Genomic DNA, 16641 nt, shown 5'->3' with positions numbered 1-16641 from the left:
TATGTGCACACACACATATGCACATGCACATCATATATACGCATGCATATATGAACACTCGCATACTGTCTCTGTACGCACTTATGCGCAGCTCACATGCACAAGCACATGCATACATATATATACTATCTATGCACACGCCTATGTACACATGAGTGTACACATGCATATGCAGTCTAGGCACACACATATGCATATGCCCACACACCATCCATGCATATGAACACACAAGTGCACAAGCATGCATATACATACCGTCTATGCGTGCACACACCATACTGAGCATGCATGCACACATGCACACCCCGGCTATGCACATACATACTATATATGCGTACACACCCGCTGGCTCTCTCCTGCAGCAAACTCCCCGTCGCTCCCCTCCAGGGGCGAGGCAGGCTGTGCCCGGCTCCATCGTGCTGCCCGTGCTGGTCCTGGCTGGTGCCCTGCGCTGCCTGGGGCCGGGCGTCGCTGGGGGCACGTGGCCGTGGCACCGTGCAGGCTCCGGCCGGGGCTCCTGGGGCCAAAGGCCATGGGGCCAGAGCCGGGCACATGCGGCAGGGAACCTGCACCCATGCAGCACAGCCCCCAGGGGCCCTGCACCCACCCCTTGCCCCATGCCAACCCCAGCAGCGGGTGCTGCAGCTGCGTGGGGCAAAACCAGGGCTCACGGCAGCAGGAACTGGGCAAGGAATTGGCATCTGGGCCCCGATCCTGGGAGGTTCCCAGCCTAGTGTGCCTCCCCCTCCAGGCCACGGCCCAGCCCAGGGGCATCCCCGGCTGCCCACGGCATGGGGCCTGAGAAAGCCCGAGCCCCACGTCACCCAGTCCCAGACTCGCTGCACGTGGCTGGGTGTGCCAGGCCTCCCGTGGTGCCGTTGCACCCCCAGGCACCAGCTGCACAAAGCAGCCCCTGCTCCCCCCACACCACAACCACCCCCGGCGGCCAGCCCGGCCCCCATGCCCGCAAGCACAGGTCCCACACCGGTCCAAGCAAACGGGCTTTATTGAGCCGTGGGCGCCACGCCACCTCCCTCGGTGGCGAGGCAGACGCAGCCCTGAGCCGGACCCACAGCCTCGCCGCACCCCCACGCTGCTGTAGCCGAGGCTGGCCCGCGGGGCTGAACCAGGGGGTCCCTGGCCACGGGCTCCCCGCCCGGGTCACCGGGGCTGCAGGCCAAGGCGGAGGTGGTGCTCCCGGGGCCGCGTGCCGCGGCGGGGACGGCACAGCTGCGCCCGGGCCCCCCCGTTGCCCCGCAGCGCGTGGCAGCGCCAAGCCTCGGCCACGCTCTCCATCTGCCGGGCACAGGATGGGGCTTAGCCATCGGGGGGTGCTTGGGGCCCACGAGCTCAGGGGAGCCCCCCATGTGCCTCCCCTGGCCCCCAGCATGGCTCAGGGGGGCATCAGGGCACCCCCAGGGGAGCCAGGTGTGATGCCACGGTGATGGGCACAGCGCCTGCCCGGGACGTGGGGACGGATGGGGCAGGGGGTCTCACCGGCAGCAGCGGGTCCTGCCGGTTCTGGCTCTCCAGGGCAGCCAGCTCGCCGGGTGCCAGCAGGGGCAGGCGCAGCTCCCGGGCCGGCCCCTCCGCCACGGCTGCCACGGGGTGCCCGAACACCGCCTGCTGGGAGTGGGGGCCGGGGGCTCAGAGCCGGGGGGCTGCGTCCTCCCCAGCAATGGAAGGACAGTGGGACGCGGGGGTCAGAGCCCGGTCGCCCCGGCACTCACGGCGCTGACGCGGGCCCAGCCCCGCACGGCGGCGATGAGGTCGGGCTCGTCGATGGTCAGACGGTCGCTGCGCAGCACCGGGACCAGCACCGCCTCCGACAGCTCGTGGAAGCCTCGCGTGCCCACCACGGCCTGCGGCGCCCACCGCCACGTCAGGCTGACCACGGGCCCTGGCCCCGGCCACGCCGAGAGCAGCCCCGGCCTCACCTGCCGCAGCCCCCGCGGGGCTAGGCGTGCCCCGCGGAGCGTCCCCAGCGCCTACCTGGGTGTTGTCCTCGATGAAGGCCAAGCAGCGCTGCTGCAGATCCACCTGCCCGCAGGTCGCAGCTGCCTGCCGGGGGGGCACAGCACGATGGAAGTGGGGGCTGCGGGTCGGGAGCAGGGCAGGGGGCTGCCGGCACACCCCCAGCCCTGCCGGTGCCCCTCACTCCCAACCCGCAGCACCCCAAAACCCTGCCATGGGAAGGTATGGGATCAAGACCCCTCCCTCTCCGCAGGCCGGCAGCTAGGGACCCCTGGCAGCCTGTGGCCGGCTGTGGGGGGGCCGGGGGTGCTTACCTGCAGGGCCTCGCAGGCCGTCTCCACGCTGAGCGTGCCCATCACGAACTCCACGCACAGCTGCGGGCACAGATGGGCCACGCTGGGGGTTGCAGCTGGCGGGCACCCCCCCCCGGGCAAGGATGGGGGGGCACGGGGATGCCCTGGCACTGAAAGGGTTACAGTGCAGGGCAGGGGGGAGCCCAGGCGGGAAACACCCAGCTCCCCGGGCCCCGCGCCAGGCCCAGAATAGCTGCGGGTGACGCATCTGGCGCTGGGGAGGGGTTCCCCTGACGCCCGGTCTCACCCCCGCAGTCACATGGCCCCGGTGACTGCTGCTAGGGAAGCCCACACACGTGTCACCGCAGGGGGGCTGCGGGTGGGGAGTGGGGGGCACCGGCAGCTAGCTTCACTGCCTCGGGCACTTGCCACGTGGCCTGGGCCCCATACTGCTGCCCGGAAGGGTGATCCCCCTTCCAGGTGGGCACCATAGCCTTGGTAGGGAAACTGAGGCTGCCTCTCTGCCTCCACATGGGCTCCCCCCACCCCACGCGTGATGCCCACCCCCACCCAAGGAGGCTTCCCATGTGCTGGGCTCACGTCAGCGTGACTCGGCCACGTCAGCGTGACTCAGAGTCAAGCCGCCCGCGGGACCCAGGTGTCCTGGCAGCTGGCCCACGGCTCCAGGAGCCGGCGCTGAGCGCCCCGCAGCCCTAAGCCCCAGGGAGTGCTAGAGAGGGTCAGCAGGGGGAGAGGGGAAACTGAGGCAGGGCAATGGGGGTTTCGGAGGGGAGCCAGGCGTGGCGGTACCCACCTTCCTGATGGAGACAGCCTAACCCTAACCCTAACCCTAACCCTCCTCCAGTGTCCCACCGTGCCTTGGCCATGGGGGATGCCAGCCCCCGTGGCCCCGTTACCTGCCGCAGGTCGTCCAGCCCGTACTCCACGGACGAGGCCAGCACCTCCAGGGCCTGTGGGCAGAGACACCCCATGACCCCCATGCAAGGGCCTGTGCCCGCGACCCCCCAGCTCCCAGCAGGCGAGCCCGCCGGGGCCTGGAGCCATCCCGGGCTCCCTGCCCCAGGCTGTGAGAGCGCAGCCCCCTGCCCCGATGGGCCCCACGACCACCAGGAAGGGCAGAGCCTGCCCCTGCCCCTGCCCCTGCCCCACCGTGGCCCCGTGCTGGAGACTCCCGCAGCTGCCCAGGGGCTTTCCCGGGCTCTGGAAAAGCCCCGTCTGCCCAGAACCGGGCGCCCAGGGCTGCCCCTGCCCGGGCCATCTGCATAGCCGAGACCCCCTGTCCCAAGGTGCTGGAGCCAGGCATGGGGGTCCTGCCAGCCGGCTGGCAGCACCAGTAGGTTATTATCCCCCTCCCCGGCAAACAGGCTGGATCGTGCCCGGCGCCGTGGCACTCACGGTGACGCTGGTGAGGTGCACGCGGTTGGTGTACAGGAACTCGAGCATGGCCAGGAAGGCTTCGGGCTGGGCGCTGCTGAGGGCGATGGGGGCCGGCGCCGGGGCCCCAGGGGCTGGCGGGGGGCTGTCCAGGAGCCCCCGGAGCCCAGGGCAGCGGCAGGCAAGGATGCAGCGGTGGGCGAACACCTTGCGCCTCTCCCGGCCCACGAGGAAGGTCACGTCACTGCGGGGACATGGTGAGAGCCCCCTGCACCATGGCACAGAGGATCCCGAAGCCGCGGGGCTGGCAGGGAGCTGCGGGGTCACATCCAGTCCAAGCCCTGCCCAAAGCAGGATCAGCCCCGTCCAAACCCACCCAGGCAAACCCCGCGTCCGAGCTCCGAGCAACACGACGCAGCCCGAGGCATCGCCCCACCCCGGCCCCCAGGCCCCTCCCTGGACTCCCAGACAAGTCGAGGGGATTTGGGAGCCAAGAAGCTCCGCGCTGGGTGCCCGTGGGTCCTGCGACCTGGGGCTCGCGATGCCCAGGGCTGCCTGTGCACTCAGAGCCCTCGGCCCCGCGTGCAGCCATCTCTGGGGTGCAACCGTGGCAGCAGGGCCGGGGGGCTTTGGGCACTGGGGGGCACTGGTGCAGGGGGGCTGGGCGAGCCCCCCACCCCAAAGTGGGGTGCAACTGGCCGTGGCTCGGACGTCTCACCTGAACTGCGGGCTGTCTACCAGGCTGGCCAGGGCGGCCCGGAAGCCATCCGCGTCCCCGTGCAGCCGGGCAGAGCGGGGCCGGGCCATGGGGCGCAGGCGGCCTGGGCTGCTCCGCGGCCTCCTGCCCCCACCCCGGCTTCCGCTGCGGAGGAGGCAGGAATGCGGAGCCGGGGGACGCGGGGGGGCCGGGAGGCCCAGCTCGGCCCGGCTCTAAGGAAACCGGCAGGGCTCGGCCCCGTGGCTGCGGGGGGAGCTGAGGTCCCAGAGACCCCCGCCAAGGGGACCCCCAAGCCAGAGCCCTGAATAGCAGCCTCCCAGCAGCAAGCGGGGGGCAGGGGGCCACGGCGGTGCACACGCAGGCACCAGGCCCCGGGAGACGACCCCAGCAGACCTGCCGAGGGGCTGGCGGGAAGAGGGTGGGGGGCTGCTGCAGGACCCCAAGGGGGTGGATCGATGAATACGTGGCCTGCCTCGGTGCCCCTGAGATGGGAGCGCGGGTGCACAGTGGGACTCGGGTCTGTAAGTGGGCAAGCGCCTGCCTGAGCTTGCAGAGAGCCTGAAACCGCTGCCCCACGGGTCCCCTGGGCCTGGCAGACAACAGCCCCCAGCTCCATGCCACTGGCTTGGGCCAGTCCTGCCGTGGGGGTGCTGGGCTCTGCACGCAGCAGTGCTGGGGAGCTGGAAACCAACGGGGACGTTTCCACAGCTGCGCACGGCGCTGCACGCAGCAGCCTGAGTACGGGGGAGGTGGGAGCTGACCCCCATGGTGCCTGGAGCTGGCTGTGACTTGGGGGCTAAGAAGCAGCATGGGGTGGGCACAGCCCGGGGGCAGGGGGCAGGCACAAGGGGAGACGGGTGCAGCTGGGGGTTAAAAACCACTCCCACTCCAAGAAGGGGCATGGATGAGCGCCCACGGGCAGGAGCGGGGAGCGAGGCGTGCCAGTCGTGCATGCCAGCTGGTGCCCGAAGCGTGTCGGTGTCACGTAGCAACACGCTACGCTCGCTGCAAAACACATGCCATGCCCTGCCTTGTGCAGAGGCAGCCCCTGGCGCCCGCCTGCCCGGACCGGAGCGGGGACAGGTAGGGTAGGCATCTTGGGAGAGGAAGGGGTCCCAATCCTGCCTCTGCGGGGAAGGGCCCTGCTGGGCTGTGCCAGCCTGGGGCTGGGCACAGGGGCCAGGATTGGGGCCTCACAGACCCCGGCCCCTGCCCCATCTCACGCCTGTGCCTGCTGCCTTGCAAAGCTGTCACGGGCCGTGATTTATGGCCCTGGGGGGTGATGGAGCTGGGCGGGCGGCGGGGGAGCCACAGGCCAGGCTGAGCGCTGGCCGGATCGGAGGCAGCAGCCCTCTTCCCCAGACCACCTGCCCCCGTGGCCCTGCACCCGGTAAGCCCTCGTGTACGAGCCGCTTTAGGGGAGTCGAACCAGGGAAATGCACAGCCCCTGGCACGGCTGGAGCCCCGTGTCCTCCCTGGGCAGGGTCACAGGGGCTGCCCCAGGCAGAGCCCACCCAATGGGGCATGAAGCCAGGGCCTTGCAAGCTCCCCTGCCCTGGTCGGTCCTGCCCACAAGCCCGCCTGGTGCCCGCAGGTGCTGGGGCAGCTCATGGGGACGTAGCCCGGGAAACCCCAGCCCCAGCCCAGGATGCTCAGGGCATGGGCCAGGTTAGCACCTAGCAGGGGCAGGGGGCCGGGCACCACCCCAATAGAAACAGGGGCTTGCTCAAATGAACCCTGCCAGGGAGGAGCTGGGGGGTCTGGACTCGAAGCCTTGGACCCAGCTGCAGCCGGTGTCTGGTCACCCAGTGCCGTCTGCCCGGGCCGGAGCGAGGCCGTTTGGCCCGGAGCTGGCCCCAGGGCTCTAAATAGCAGGCCATGTCTCCCAACATGGATGCACTTGGGACACGGGCGAACCCCAGGCTTGAGGCCGTGGCTGGGTGCAGGGAGCAGCCCCCAGTGCTGGGGACCATGGTCCCAGGCTGCATGGTGCAGCCCCGCTCCCGTTTCTCCGGAGACATCGAGGAACGTGGTCGGGTGTTTGCTCAGGACAAAAGCAGGCGGAGTGAGGGGGGTTGCTTGCAAAGCGGCTCCCGGGGGTCCCAGGCAGACATGGGGGGAGCTGGGCTCACAAGCGCCTGAGCCAGGCTTGCAGCAGGGCAAGGAGCCCTGCCTTTCTCTGGCTGCCAGGGGCCCGGAGCTGCTAAGGCCGGCGCTACTCCCTTCCAGGTGCCACCCTGAGCATGGCCCAGCAGCCACCGGCCCCGTGCCTAGGGGGCCCAACCCCACCCCGCCGCAGCTCCCACCCGGCTGAGCCCCCGGCCCTGCCACGGGGCACAGAGGAGGGGCGCCTGCCCACCCTGCCCACACGCCGTGGCAGCCTGGCGGTGCCCATGGCCAGCCGGCGCAGCTCGGTGGTGCTGGGTGGGGGTGCAAAGCGGCTCTCCAACGGTCCGTGGGTACCGGGGGCCCGCGTCAGCTTCTCGGGCCTGCCACTCTTCCCGCCCGTGCCCGAGGCCCGGTGCCAGAACACCTACCGCACGCGGCCAGCACCGGGCTGCCGCTTCCACGCCGCGCCGGCCCAACAGGCGCTGGAGGCCACGCTTGCCGCCTGCCTGCAGGACGTGGCCTATACACCCAGCGCGGGCGGGCAGCTGGCGCAGAGCCTGGCCGAGCGGCTGCGGGGGAAGCTCAAGGACCTGGCACCGCCACGCTACAAGCTGGTGTGCAGCGTGGTGCTGGGGCAGGCGGGGCGGCAGGGGCTGCGCGTGGCCAGTCGTGCTCTCTGGGACCCCGAGAGTGACACCTTCGCCTCCGCCACCTTTGCCAACGCCTCCCTCTTCGCCGTGGCCACCGTGCATGGGCTCTACTACGAGTAGCAGCTGCATCACGCCGGGGCCATGCCCCACCATGCTCCAGCTGCAGTCCTGGGGCCGCTGGCAATAAAGAGGATGCTGCCCCCGATCGCTGGGTCCGTGTCTGTGTCTGGTCCCCCCAGGGAGTGGCTTTACCACACTGCGGGGTGGTGGCACAGGGGTCTCCACAGCCCGGGGCCATGCCCACCGGCCAGATGTGGTAGCTGACCTTGCAGAGAGGTGACCTCTGCCCCAAGAGCCACACATTGCAGCATATCCCACGGACAGTTTCAACCCAGCTTGCGGAGCAGAGATGGAAGCAGAGGTACGGGGCCTCCAGCTCCCACTGGGGCAGGATAACGGGGCAGAAATCCCTGCCTGGGGAGGCTTTGCCAGGACTCAAGTCCCCATCCCCATCTCCCCCCTCTCAGGGCTAGAGGGGTGCTGGGGCAGCTGGCACCCAAGTCAGAGGGAGCGTGGGGGCCACCTTGCAGCTCAGCCGCTCCTTTGTTGGGCGGATAATGGGGGACAGCAGGTGCAACCGGTGCTGGAGCCAGCCCCAGGGAATAGGGGGAGAATGGGTAGGCATCCCCTCTGCCATCCTCCTACCCAGAACTGGGCCAGGCATGCGGGTCTTAAGCAGGCAGCCACCAACCCAAACACCCCCAGCTGTAGGGCACAGCAGCTGGAGGCAGACCTCTCCCCAAGGGCAAGCTAGCTGCAAGGGGGTCTGAGACCCCGGTCCCAGTTCAGAACCCCGGGGGGTACAGAGCAGCAGGGGCAAGCAGGAGCACGAGGAGAGCATGCGGGGCTTGACCCCGCTGCCCCAGGGAGAGGGAGCCGAGGCAGCACAGACTCCTGCTTTAGAAAAAGGAAGTCTTTATTAGAAGGAGACCCCAGCCAGGCCTTGCCCATGTGAGCCACAATAAATAGACACCATATAAATAACAGCCATAAATAAAGTCAGGCAGGGAGGGGGCGGGAGAGGAGCCGCCCGGGGGGGCCCTGCCTTCGTTAGAGCATCGTACCGTGGCCACGCACGGCAGGGGGGTAGCTCGCTCCACGGCCTGCGGGGAAGGGCCCCAATCCCCTCCGTAGTGTAGTGATCCTGCCGCAAGGCAGCCCGAAACACTCTCCATGAGTCACGCAGTGTGTCCAGGACAGCCGCGGCAGGCGCCAGGCTGAGGCAGCAGGCATCTTGCCCTGGGAGATGCTGCAGCGCTGGCCGCTGCCAAGACGCCAGCCCTGCCCAGCCCAGCCCAGCCAGGGGCTGGAGCCTGAAGGCAGAGCTTGCACAGACTCCCACACCAGGGTGGTGCCACTGGGGAGTGGCTGCTGCTTGCTGCACTTGGGGGCAAAGCAGTAGGTGCCCCCAAGCAGACCCCAGCACCAGCCCAGTGCACGGCTGACAGCACCAGCGGGAGCATCTCCACCCGAGCGCCAGCAGCCGACTGGAGAGAAGGTCACCTCGCCCAGCGGTGACGATGGCCCTGGGGGAGCCGGGTGCCAGCTGTGAGGGCAATGGAGGTTGCGAGCCCGGGAAAAGGTGCAGACGGCGCCTAGGTCTCAGCCTGGTCCTGCAGCAGCTTGAGGACGTAGCGGAGGCGGCGCTGGAGCTCGGGGGTGCAGCCCAGCTCCCGCAGGCTGTTCAGCTTGTAGGTGTAGGAGCTACGGTCCCGGCTGACGTAGGTGAGCAGGCCAGCAGCCTCGCTCAGGATCACCTTGGTGTGGTCCGTGTAGAAGTTCACCTGGCAGCGGGGGGAGATACACGTCACCCCACAGGCTCCAAGACTGTTCAGGGGGACCCCTCATTTCCCCCTGGGTCCCACATAAGCAACCCACTGCAAAGCAGGCCTCCAGGACTGCAAGACCCTGAGCCCAGGCCAGACCTGCCAAACCAGCTCCAGGGATGCCCCAGCCAGCCTGCTCCTGCCCTGCACGTCCGCCCGCCCGCCCTGCCCTCTCCATCCCTCTCCCGCACTCACCTGGATGGTGCCGTTGCTAAAGAGCATAAGCAAGGCCAGGTCGGTCTTCACCCACTGCAGCAGCAGCAGGGCCGGCTGCCTGCCCTCATCCAGGCTGGGCAGGTCTCCACCCTGCGAGGGCAAGGGCAGCGTTAGTCACGAGGGACCCCAGGTGCATGCACCCACCCCCATGGGGGCAGCTGGGCTTGCAGGGGTAGGGACCGGGGTAGCACTTCCACGCACCCAGGGCTGAGCCCCAGCCAATGCCGGCTACTGCTTCTGCAGCCCAAGGGAGCCCAAGGGAGCGCCCCAGCACCTACCTCCCCACATCCAGCACCCCATCTCCACCGCCCACCTGTCCCCACACCCCATGGGACTGCCAGGGCCCCTCCCTCCAGTGCTGCAGCACTCACCTTCATGAGACGCTGCTCCATGTAGGAGGTGAAGTACCGCAGGATGCCCAGCTGCCCCTGCAGCGCGGGGGGCACGGACGTGGCGCGGAAGGCCACGTGCTTGCTGCCGGTCAGGTGGTAATGCACCATGCTGCAGGGAGCACGAGGGGTGAGGGCATGTCCAGGAGCTCCTGGCAACCTCCCGCACACCCCAAAGCCAGGACAGGGGGTCCCACCAGCCCCCAGGACTGGGCCCAGAGCCCCGCTCTCACCGGCGGTTGGCGGAGAGGGCCATGTGGGTGCCGTCGTTGAAGAGGACGCCGACAGCACGGTCCGAGAGCTGGTAGCCGAAGCCGTACTTGTTGGAATAGTCCACCCACTTGCTCACCCACACGAAGGGCTCGTGCTGGGCCAGGGACGCCGGGTTCCTCTCAGCTGCAGGGAGGAGAGAGGAGGGGGTGAGCGGGGTCCTGCAGAGCCGGGCACGGTGCTGCCAGTGGAGGCAGGGGAGCCCCAGCCTAGTCTTTGTCCTGGTGGCACCTGGCACAGACTAAAACCCATTCCCGGCCACGCCACCCCTGGCCCTAGCCCAGCGCTGCCCGTACCTGGAGGCATGGAGGAGAGGCAGCTGGTCAGGAGCTTGACGGTTGACTCGACGAGCACCGAGGCCGGGACGCAGTCGTTGAGGGCTGCAGGGATGCACAGGCAAGGTTAGATAAAGCCAGGCAGGAGTTTTACACCCCAAGGCCACAGCACAGAGGCCGTGAGAGCTAGGCACCGAGATGCCGCAGGGCACAGGGGCTCTGCCCAGGTCAGGGTCCCCAGTAGGAGGCGAGGGGTGCTGGTCTGTAGCCCTCCATACCCAGCTGAGCTGTTTGCACTGGCCAGCAGCTCTCAGCAGGGAATCCATCTCCAGCACAGATACCCCCAGCACTACTGCATGCCCCCTCCTGGGGTCTGCAGCCCCTACCCAGAGCACAAGAGGCTGGCCAGGCCACGAGCAGGGGGCTCTGGACACAGCTCATCACCCACCTTCACAGCTGCTGGCCATCGTGCCTCCGGCCGAGCGGGACACGGACTTGCGGGAGCCCTCCTCGGCCAGCGTCTCGCCCGGGCTGAGGGAGGCCGTCTGGCCTGACCCGGGGGAAACCTGGGGAGAGACAACAGCTCAGCCCCAGCCCATGCATGAGGCTGGGGTTTCTCAAAGCACACCACCATCCTGGGGCCATGTCTCCCCGCACCTCGTTCCCCTCCATAGTCTTGTAGCTGGTCTGTCGGCAGAGCGAGGTCTTCATGAAGCCAGCAACCAGCTTGGAGAGGTCATCTTTGTCCTCCACCGGGCCCTTCTTAGCTGCAGGGAGGGAAAGGTGGTGAGCAAAGATGCCTGGCAACACCAGCCCGGCAGCGCAGGGGATGCACCCCGTTCAGGGACCCCCCACAAGCCCTCCCAGAGCTGCAGGGCTGCATCGTCTGCTCCCCAGCCGCAGTGCCCCTGGTCCAGGCTTGCATCCCCAGCTCCTCCTGGCCTCCAGGCTCAGGCGGGGCAGTTTCTCCCCAGTTTCACTTCCCAGTTCCCAGGCAGGGCTCAGTTTGCAACACCGCGGCGGGCGGCTCCCAGCCCAGGGCAGGGGTGGGAAGGGCTGCAGCTGGGCACGGAGCAATCCCCGAGCAGCCCTGGGCTCACCTCTGGGTTTCTTCTTCCCAAACAGTGTCTTGGTGACTTTGGCAAGCAGGCTCTTGGCCGGGTTGGGAGGAGTCAGCTCCGGGGCCATCATGCAGCTGCTGGGTGGGAGCTTGTCCGGTGTGTATGCCTGGGGAGCAGGGGCCGGGGTCAGGGGCTGGACGGAACCAACAATCACCCCTGACCCTGCCACCAGCCATCCCCAGCACCAGGCCCTGCCTTGCCCACAGAGGCCGGGGCTCTCCGGAGGCGAAAGGCAGTGACTCTGCTGCAATCTGAGCAGGGCACGCAGCACCACCCGACGCCAGTGACCCACAGGCCCCCAGGCATCGCTGTCTGGCTGGGCAGGAAGCGCGTCCTGCCTGGCATGTGCTGCCCAGGACTGGGGGAGGAGGGAGGGACAGGCCCATCCGGGGCCCTACTTACTCGGAAGAACTCGTGGTCCAGGATCTCCTCCAGCGTGGGGCGGTCGTGGGGGCTGCGGCGCAGGATGCCGGCCAGGAGCTGGCGCGCGGAGGCAGAGAGGAAGGCCGGGAGGGTGTACTCCACCTGCTTGATGCAGCGGTACGTCTCCTTCAGGTCCGAGGTCTCGAAGGGGGGGCTGCCGCACAGCAGTGTGTACCTGGGAGCAAGGCGGGGAGTCACACGGGGAAGCCTCTTGCGTGCAGACCACCCACGCCCCTCGGACCCCTCTGGGAAGTGCCAGGCGCCCTCCCCCTGCCCCGAGCCAAAGGAGGCAGGTTCAGCCCCAGCTCTCGCAGAAGATGGAAAGTTCGACAGGAAGCCTGCGGCTGGCGAGGTGCAGGAGGCTGCTCTCAATCACGCCGGAGCCCATGATCAGCCCGGTATAAATAGCCCTGCGGCTGTCACCGCTGATATTTTCCGTTGTTTTGAAACAGTCACCGCCACCGGCTGCATCCGCCCCCGGGAGGCCATGGGGCGGTTGACACCGTTGACCCCGGCTGCCCCCTCCCTCCCCGCATGGGTATGCATCACCAGGCAGGGGCTGGGGCCCACGATGACAACTTACATGACGCAGCCCAGGGACCACACGTCCGAGGCGGGGCCGTGGCCCTGCCGCAGCAGCACCTCTGGGGCCAGGTAGTTGGGGGTGCCGCAGATCGTCCTGGCGGGGAGACAACACAGTAAGGGGCAATGCATGAGCCAGCCAGGCGGCAGCAACCCTGCACTGTGGGGGCTGCAGGTCCCCAGCCCCCAGCCCCAGGGCTTTTGCAAGCACAGCTGCTATCCCGTGCCCGGCGCAGGACCCCGCCACCCCCGTGTCACCCCCTCCCCTTCCCTGCAGGCTCTGCCATCTGTCATCCAGCCCCCCTCTTCCTGGCATTAGCTTCTCTCTTCCCTGCTGGAGAAGCCACATGACAGAGCTGCTTTGTGCGGGGCAGGCGGGACAATGGTCACAGTCGGCGCATTGTTCTCCAGCCCGGCTGGGAGTCCAGGCCCCGGCCGCCAGCTTGCCTGGCCAGCCCGCACAGCTGCCCGGGGAGGAGACAGGACGCAGAGGCACCATCTCCACGCTCCCCTCCCCTGCCAGGAGGCTGCAGGCAAGCCCCTTCCCCAAGCAGAGGGGGAGATGGCCCCTTACACCCAGCACGGAGAGGCTCTTACTTCTTCTGGTCGGCAGCATCCAGCCGGGTGGCCAGGCCGAAGTCGCCCACTTTCAGCTCCATGTTCTCATTGATGAAGAAGTTGCCTGTAACGAGAGCGAGGTCAGGCTCTCAGTACATGCACAGAGCAAATGGAGAGGGGGGGTCTCCACTTCTCCAAGACAGCAGCACGAGTGGGGGGTGCCCTGGACCTACCCAGCTTGAGGTCCCGGTGCAGGATGCCTCGGAGGTGGAGATACTTGAGGGCAGAGATGATCTGCTTGAGGTAGTACCGCACCTCGGGCTCCAGCAGCGTGTGCCGGGCCTTCCAGATGTGTGCCAGCGACTGCAAGAGAAGCAGAGGTTGGACATGAGGTTGGGGTGGGCAGCTCAAGTGGCAGCACGGATGACCCCGGGACGCAGCATCCTTCCTCGCCTGCTCAGACCGGGTCCGGCCCAGCCGGGGCAACGGCAACTGGGATTTGCAGTCGGCTCCACGGGAGCCTGTGCATTGCAGACACGGGCAATACCTAGGCTAGCCCGAGGCAGGGACCAGATCCAGACGCAGCCGGGCCAAGACCAGCCCAGCCATGAGCCCAGGGCTGCTGCATAAGCAGTGCGTGGGACCAGGGAGGCTGGAAACCGAAAGTAACGGGCCGAGGTGAGAAAAGTCTGTTTACAAAGTTGAAGAATAACAAGAGGAAGCTTTCTCCCCAGTGCAGCATCGAAGGCGGGGGGGCTCATTGCCACCAGGCGTAGTGGAAACCAAACACAGCCACATCCACCAAGGGACTGGACCCGTGCTGGAGGAAAGGGGCATCGGGAGCTATCGGGCACGGGAGCGAGGGGCATGGCCTCTGCATCAGGCCTTCACTGGGGGCTGCAAGGGGGAAAACCCTGCTCAGCCCCAGTCGGTCTCTCCCTTCCAGCCGCCACAGCACACCGGGGATGGGGCAAGACCTGACCCAGCACAGGGCAGTTCTCACGCTGTGTCTGCTGGGCGCAGGCCGAGGCGGCTGCGGGGAGGGGAGCGGGAGCAGGAGCTCTGCCCTGCCTGGGCGCTACCTGGGAACGCCCTGGGCTGGCCACCCATGGCCGGCTCCACCCTCACCTTCCTGCTGCAGTGCTCCAGGAAGATGTAGATGTTCTCGGCATCCTCGAAGTGATGGGAGAACTTGACCACGTGCTTGTGGTGCAGGTCGCGGTGCAGCTCGATCTCATGGAGGATCTGGAAGGGACCGTGCAGCCATCAGTCCCCGCAGGAGGCCAGGAGATCCTCTCACCCACCCCCACCACCGCGGCGCTGCCCCGGCCCACCTACCTTGTCCCGCTGGTGCGGCTTGGCCACGCGGCTGTGGGGGATGACCTTCACGGCATAGGTCTTGTGGCTGGAGAGATCGGTCATCTCGTAGCACCTGGCAAAGCCGCCCTGGCAGGGAAGGGGAAGTCATTAGTACACAGGACATCCCCAGGCGTCCCTACACCCCCCCCCCGTGACTCACTCGCCCAGACTCTCAACTCTGCCAGGACAGTCATTTCCACGCGCCTTCCTGACCGCTCCCCCGGCCACGTGGCCGAAAGCCCGGCTCTTGCTCAGGCTCCATGTCCTCAGCTGGGAAGCGTGACAAGCGCGTGGCCCGGGGTTTCTGCAACCACTTCTGCAAAATCCTGCGCAAGGAGCGAGCAAGCGGCCGCGGGCCCCAGGCCGGGCTGGAAAGTCCTGCCCATGGGAAGTGAGTGGGAAGAGGGCAGGCCACCGAAAGGGAGAGCTGCCCAGGCAGGTTTTCCCTGCCGTGATGCAAGAGTCCGCCCGGGCCGAGGCTGGAAAAGCAGCCGCCTCCCACGCCCAGCCGCTGCTTCACCCTCGCACCCCGCTGCATGAGCCCCAAGCAGCCGCGGTCCCCGAAGCCTGGGGGGTGGCAGCCACGTCCTCCAGGGGCAGAGGCAGGGGGCACAGTCAGCCCTGTGGGGCAACACGATGGGGGGCTGACGCTGGGGGTGGAAGTGTCGGTGCCTACAGCCGCCCTCCCCCCTTGCACTCACGCAGACACGCGCAGACACACGCGACCGGGGGGTTTCCATGGCTCCCAAACCCATCCTGGCATCCGCACAAGCCAGCCAAGGGGGGGGCAAGGAGCCTCCTGCCGCCCCCCACCACCATGGCATCGCCTGCCCGGGGGCAAGGGGCGTCTCGCCGGGGCCGGGCCCCCCACCCCGCACGCGGGGAGGGCAGCAGCTCGCTCCCCCGAGCCGGTACCTTGCCGAGCAGGCGGCCCTTGCCGTAGGAGCGGCCGGATCCGGGGTCCTCGATGACCCGCGTGGGCTCGGGTGGTGCGCGGGGCTGGTGCTGGGGCTCGGGCCGGGGCCGGGGCCGGGGCTGGGGCCGGAGCCAGGGCTGGAAGGCGGCCGGGGCGCACACGGGCTCCATGGCCCCGCGCACGTGGATCGGCCGCGAGTGGGGGCGCGCGGCAGGGAATCCCGCTTTTATCAATGGGCGTTGACGTCACCGCAGGGAAACCCCTCCCTCCGGCTCGGGGCGGGGCTGGCTCTTAAAGGCGCCGCTGCACTCCATCCATCCATCCATCCATCCATCCAGCCCTCTATCACTCCCTCCCCGGCTCCTAAACGCGGGGTGCTGGCCGGGCTCATCGCGTGCAACGAGGCACGGATTTCTCTGCAGGGGAATTGGGGCTGGAAGCTTTGCTAATGGGTGCACCCCTCCCCCCCAACCGCGACCCCCCCATTGTCACCGACTTCATTCCTGCTCATCTCTCCGCTCCACACGGGTGAGCTCCCCGCCTCGCGCCGTCCAGCGCGCCTTCCTCCTCCCGTATTTGACTCCTTGCAATGAAGTCCGAGGTGTTTTTGCTCCCGTCACCCACGCGAGCCCCCCGGCGTGTCGGTCAAGTGTCCAGTTTCTTTTAAACCGGAGAAAAGTAGGGGTTGTTTCGCATGGGACGATGCACCCCCCCTTTTCCAAATCCTAGAGCCATCCTGACGTGCTTGGCTACACGTAAAGCGTCAGAAAACACAGTAAACTAGACGCCGATGCTGGAAAAAACGATGTTTTATGAGTACATTTCTTATTTCATAGAAACCATAGAGAAATGGGGCTGGCAGGGAGCTGCGGGGGTCACATCTAGCCCAAGCCCGGCCTGAGGCAGGATGAGGCCTGTCCAAACCATCCTATATAATCCGTCATCTATATAAAAAACTGCCATCAGACCTGACACACCGCCGGCACAGCTACCCCTAGGTCACAGGGGCTGTGCAGGGGACTGGACAACTAGTCTGACCCCTGCCTGAGGCCAGGTCATCCCACCCAAACCATCCCAGACACATCCACCACCTAATGTCAAAGTCATGGCCTTCGGGAGCGTCTCGGCCGTGCCTCCAACATGTCGCCGTCGGTCCTTTGTGCCTCGGCGTGAATCGTGTCGCACCAGAGTTCGGGCTCGCGGCTAGAGCTGGAAACAGAGAAAGAGGAGAGAGACGCTTGCAGGAAGGGCTGACAGGCAGCAGCAGGGCATAAGGAAGGACAGCTTGCTTCCCGAGGGGTCGTTCACACCTACAGAGTGAAGAGAGATTAGCAAGAATCGGGGAGCGATTCTGCCCTCCCTGCCGCCTGGGTAGAAATGCCGCTGCTATGCCAGGGAGTTGCTTTGAAGGATGGGGTGGGGCAGGAAGCAAAGGTGGGGTACGACTGCATCGCTGCACCCCCCAGACCCACCCCTCCCCAGTGCAATACCCTCCTGCCGCAGGGGA

General features: G+C 67.4%; 3 protein-coding genes across 6 annotated transcripts; 1 reads left to right on the top strand and 2 right to left on the bottom strand.

Annotated features, from left to right (window-relative positions):
- Positions 1–988: 988 nt before the first annotated feature.
- BTBD19 (BTB domain containing 19) lies at positions 989–4579 on the bottom strand. Of its 2 annotated transcripts, none has more exons than XM_059727739.1 (8): positions 4381–4579; positions 3684–3906; positions 3185–3238; positions 2289–2348; positions 1993–2061; positions 1731–1862; positions 1498–1626; positions 989–1296 (listed from the first exon to the last, which is right to left on the bottom strand). In XM_059727739.1, exons 1-8 carry the CDS (start codon positions 4467–4469, stop codon positions 1162–1164), a joined length of 891 nt encoding a protein of 296 aa, XP_059583722.1. In that variant the 5' UTR covers positions 4470–4579; the 3' UTR covers positions 989–1161. The 2 variants fall into 2 exon arrangements, with proteins under 2 accessions (XP_059583722.1, XP_059583724.1); XM_059727741.1 differs by having other exon boundaries at positions 1498–1623; positions 4381–4576.
- Positions 4580–5322: 743 nt separating this feature from the next.
- On the top strand, positions 5323–7344 carry DYNLT4 (dynein light chain Tctex-type 4). Of its 2 annotated transcripts, none has more exons than XM_019477031.2 (2): positions 5323–5463; positions 6610–7344. In XM_019477031.2, exons 1-2 carry the CDS (start codon positions 5397–5399, stop codon positions 7257–7259), a joined length of 717 nt encoding a protein of 238 aa, XP_019332576.1. In that variant the 5' UTR covers positions 5323–5396; the 3' UTR covers positions 7260–7344. The 2 variants fall into 2 exon arrangements, with proteins under 2 accessions (XP_019332576.1, XP_019332573.1); XM_019477028.2 differs by lacking the exon at positions 5323–5463 and adding an exon at positions 5476–5770.
- Positions 7345–8097: 753 nt separating this feature from the next.
- Positions 8098–15344, bottom strand: PLK3 (polo like kinase 3). Of its 2 annotated transcripts, none has more exons than XM_014607417.3 (15): positions 15134–15344; positions 14198–14305; positions 13988–14104; positions 13093–13222; positions 12899–12983; positions 12303–12398; positions 11699–11894; positions 11276–11402; positions 10833–10942; positions 10624–10741; positions 10197–10280; positions 9864–10026; positions 9613–9742; positions 9221–9331; positions 8098–8983 (listed from the first exon to the last, which is right to left on the bottom strand). In XM_014607417.3, the coding sequence occupies exons 1-15, from the start codon at positions 15302–15304 to the stop codon at positions 8795–8797; spliced, it is 1935 nt and encodes a 644-aa protein (XP_014462903.3). In that variant the 5' UTR covers positions 15305–15344; the 3' UTR covers positions 8098–8794. The 2 variants fall into 2 exon arrangements, with proteins under 2 accessions (XP_014462903.3, XP_006273339.2); XM_006273277.4 differs by lacking the exon at positions 15134–15344 and adding an exon at positions 14379–15047.
- Positions 15345–16641: the final 1297 nt, after the last annotated feature.

The sequence above is a fragment of the Alligator mississippiensis genome, chromosome 5 (genome assembly GCF_030867095.1).
Source record: "Alligator mississippiensis isolate rAllMis1 chromosome 5, rAllMis1, whole genome shotgun sequence".
In the NCBI taxonomy this organism is placed as follows: Eukaryota; Metazoa; Chordata; order Crocodylia; family Alligatoridae; genus Alligator; species Alligator mississippiensis.
This window is presented reverse-complemented; position numbering and strand designations above follow the sequence as displayed.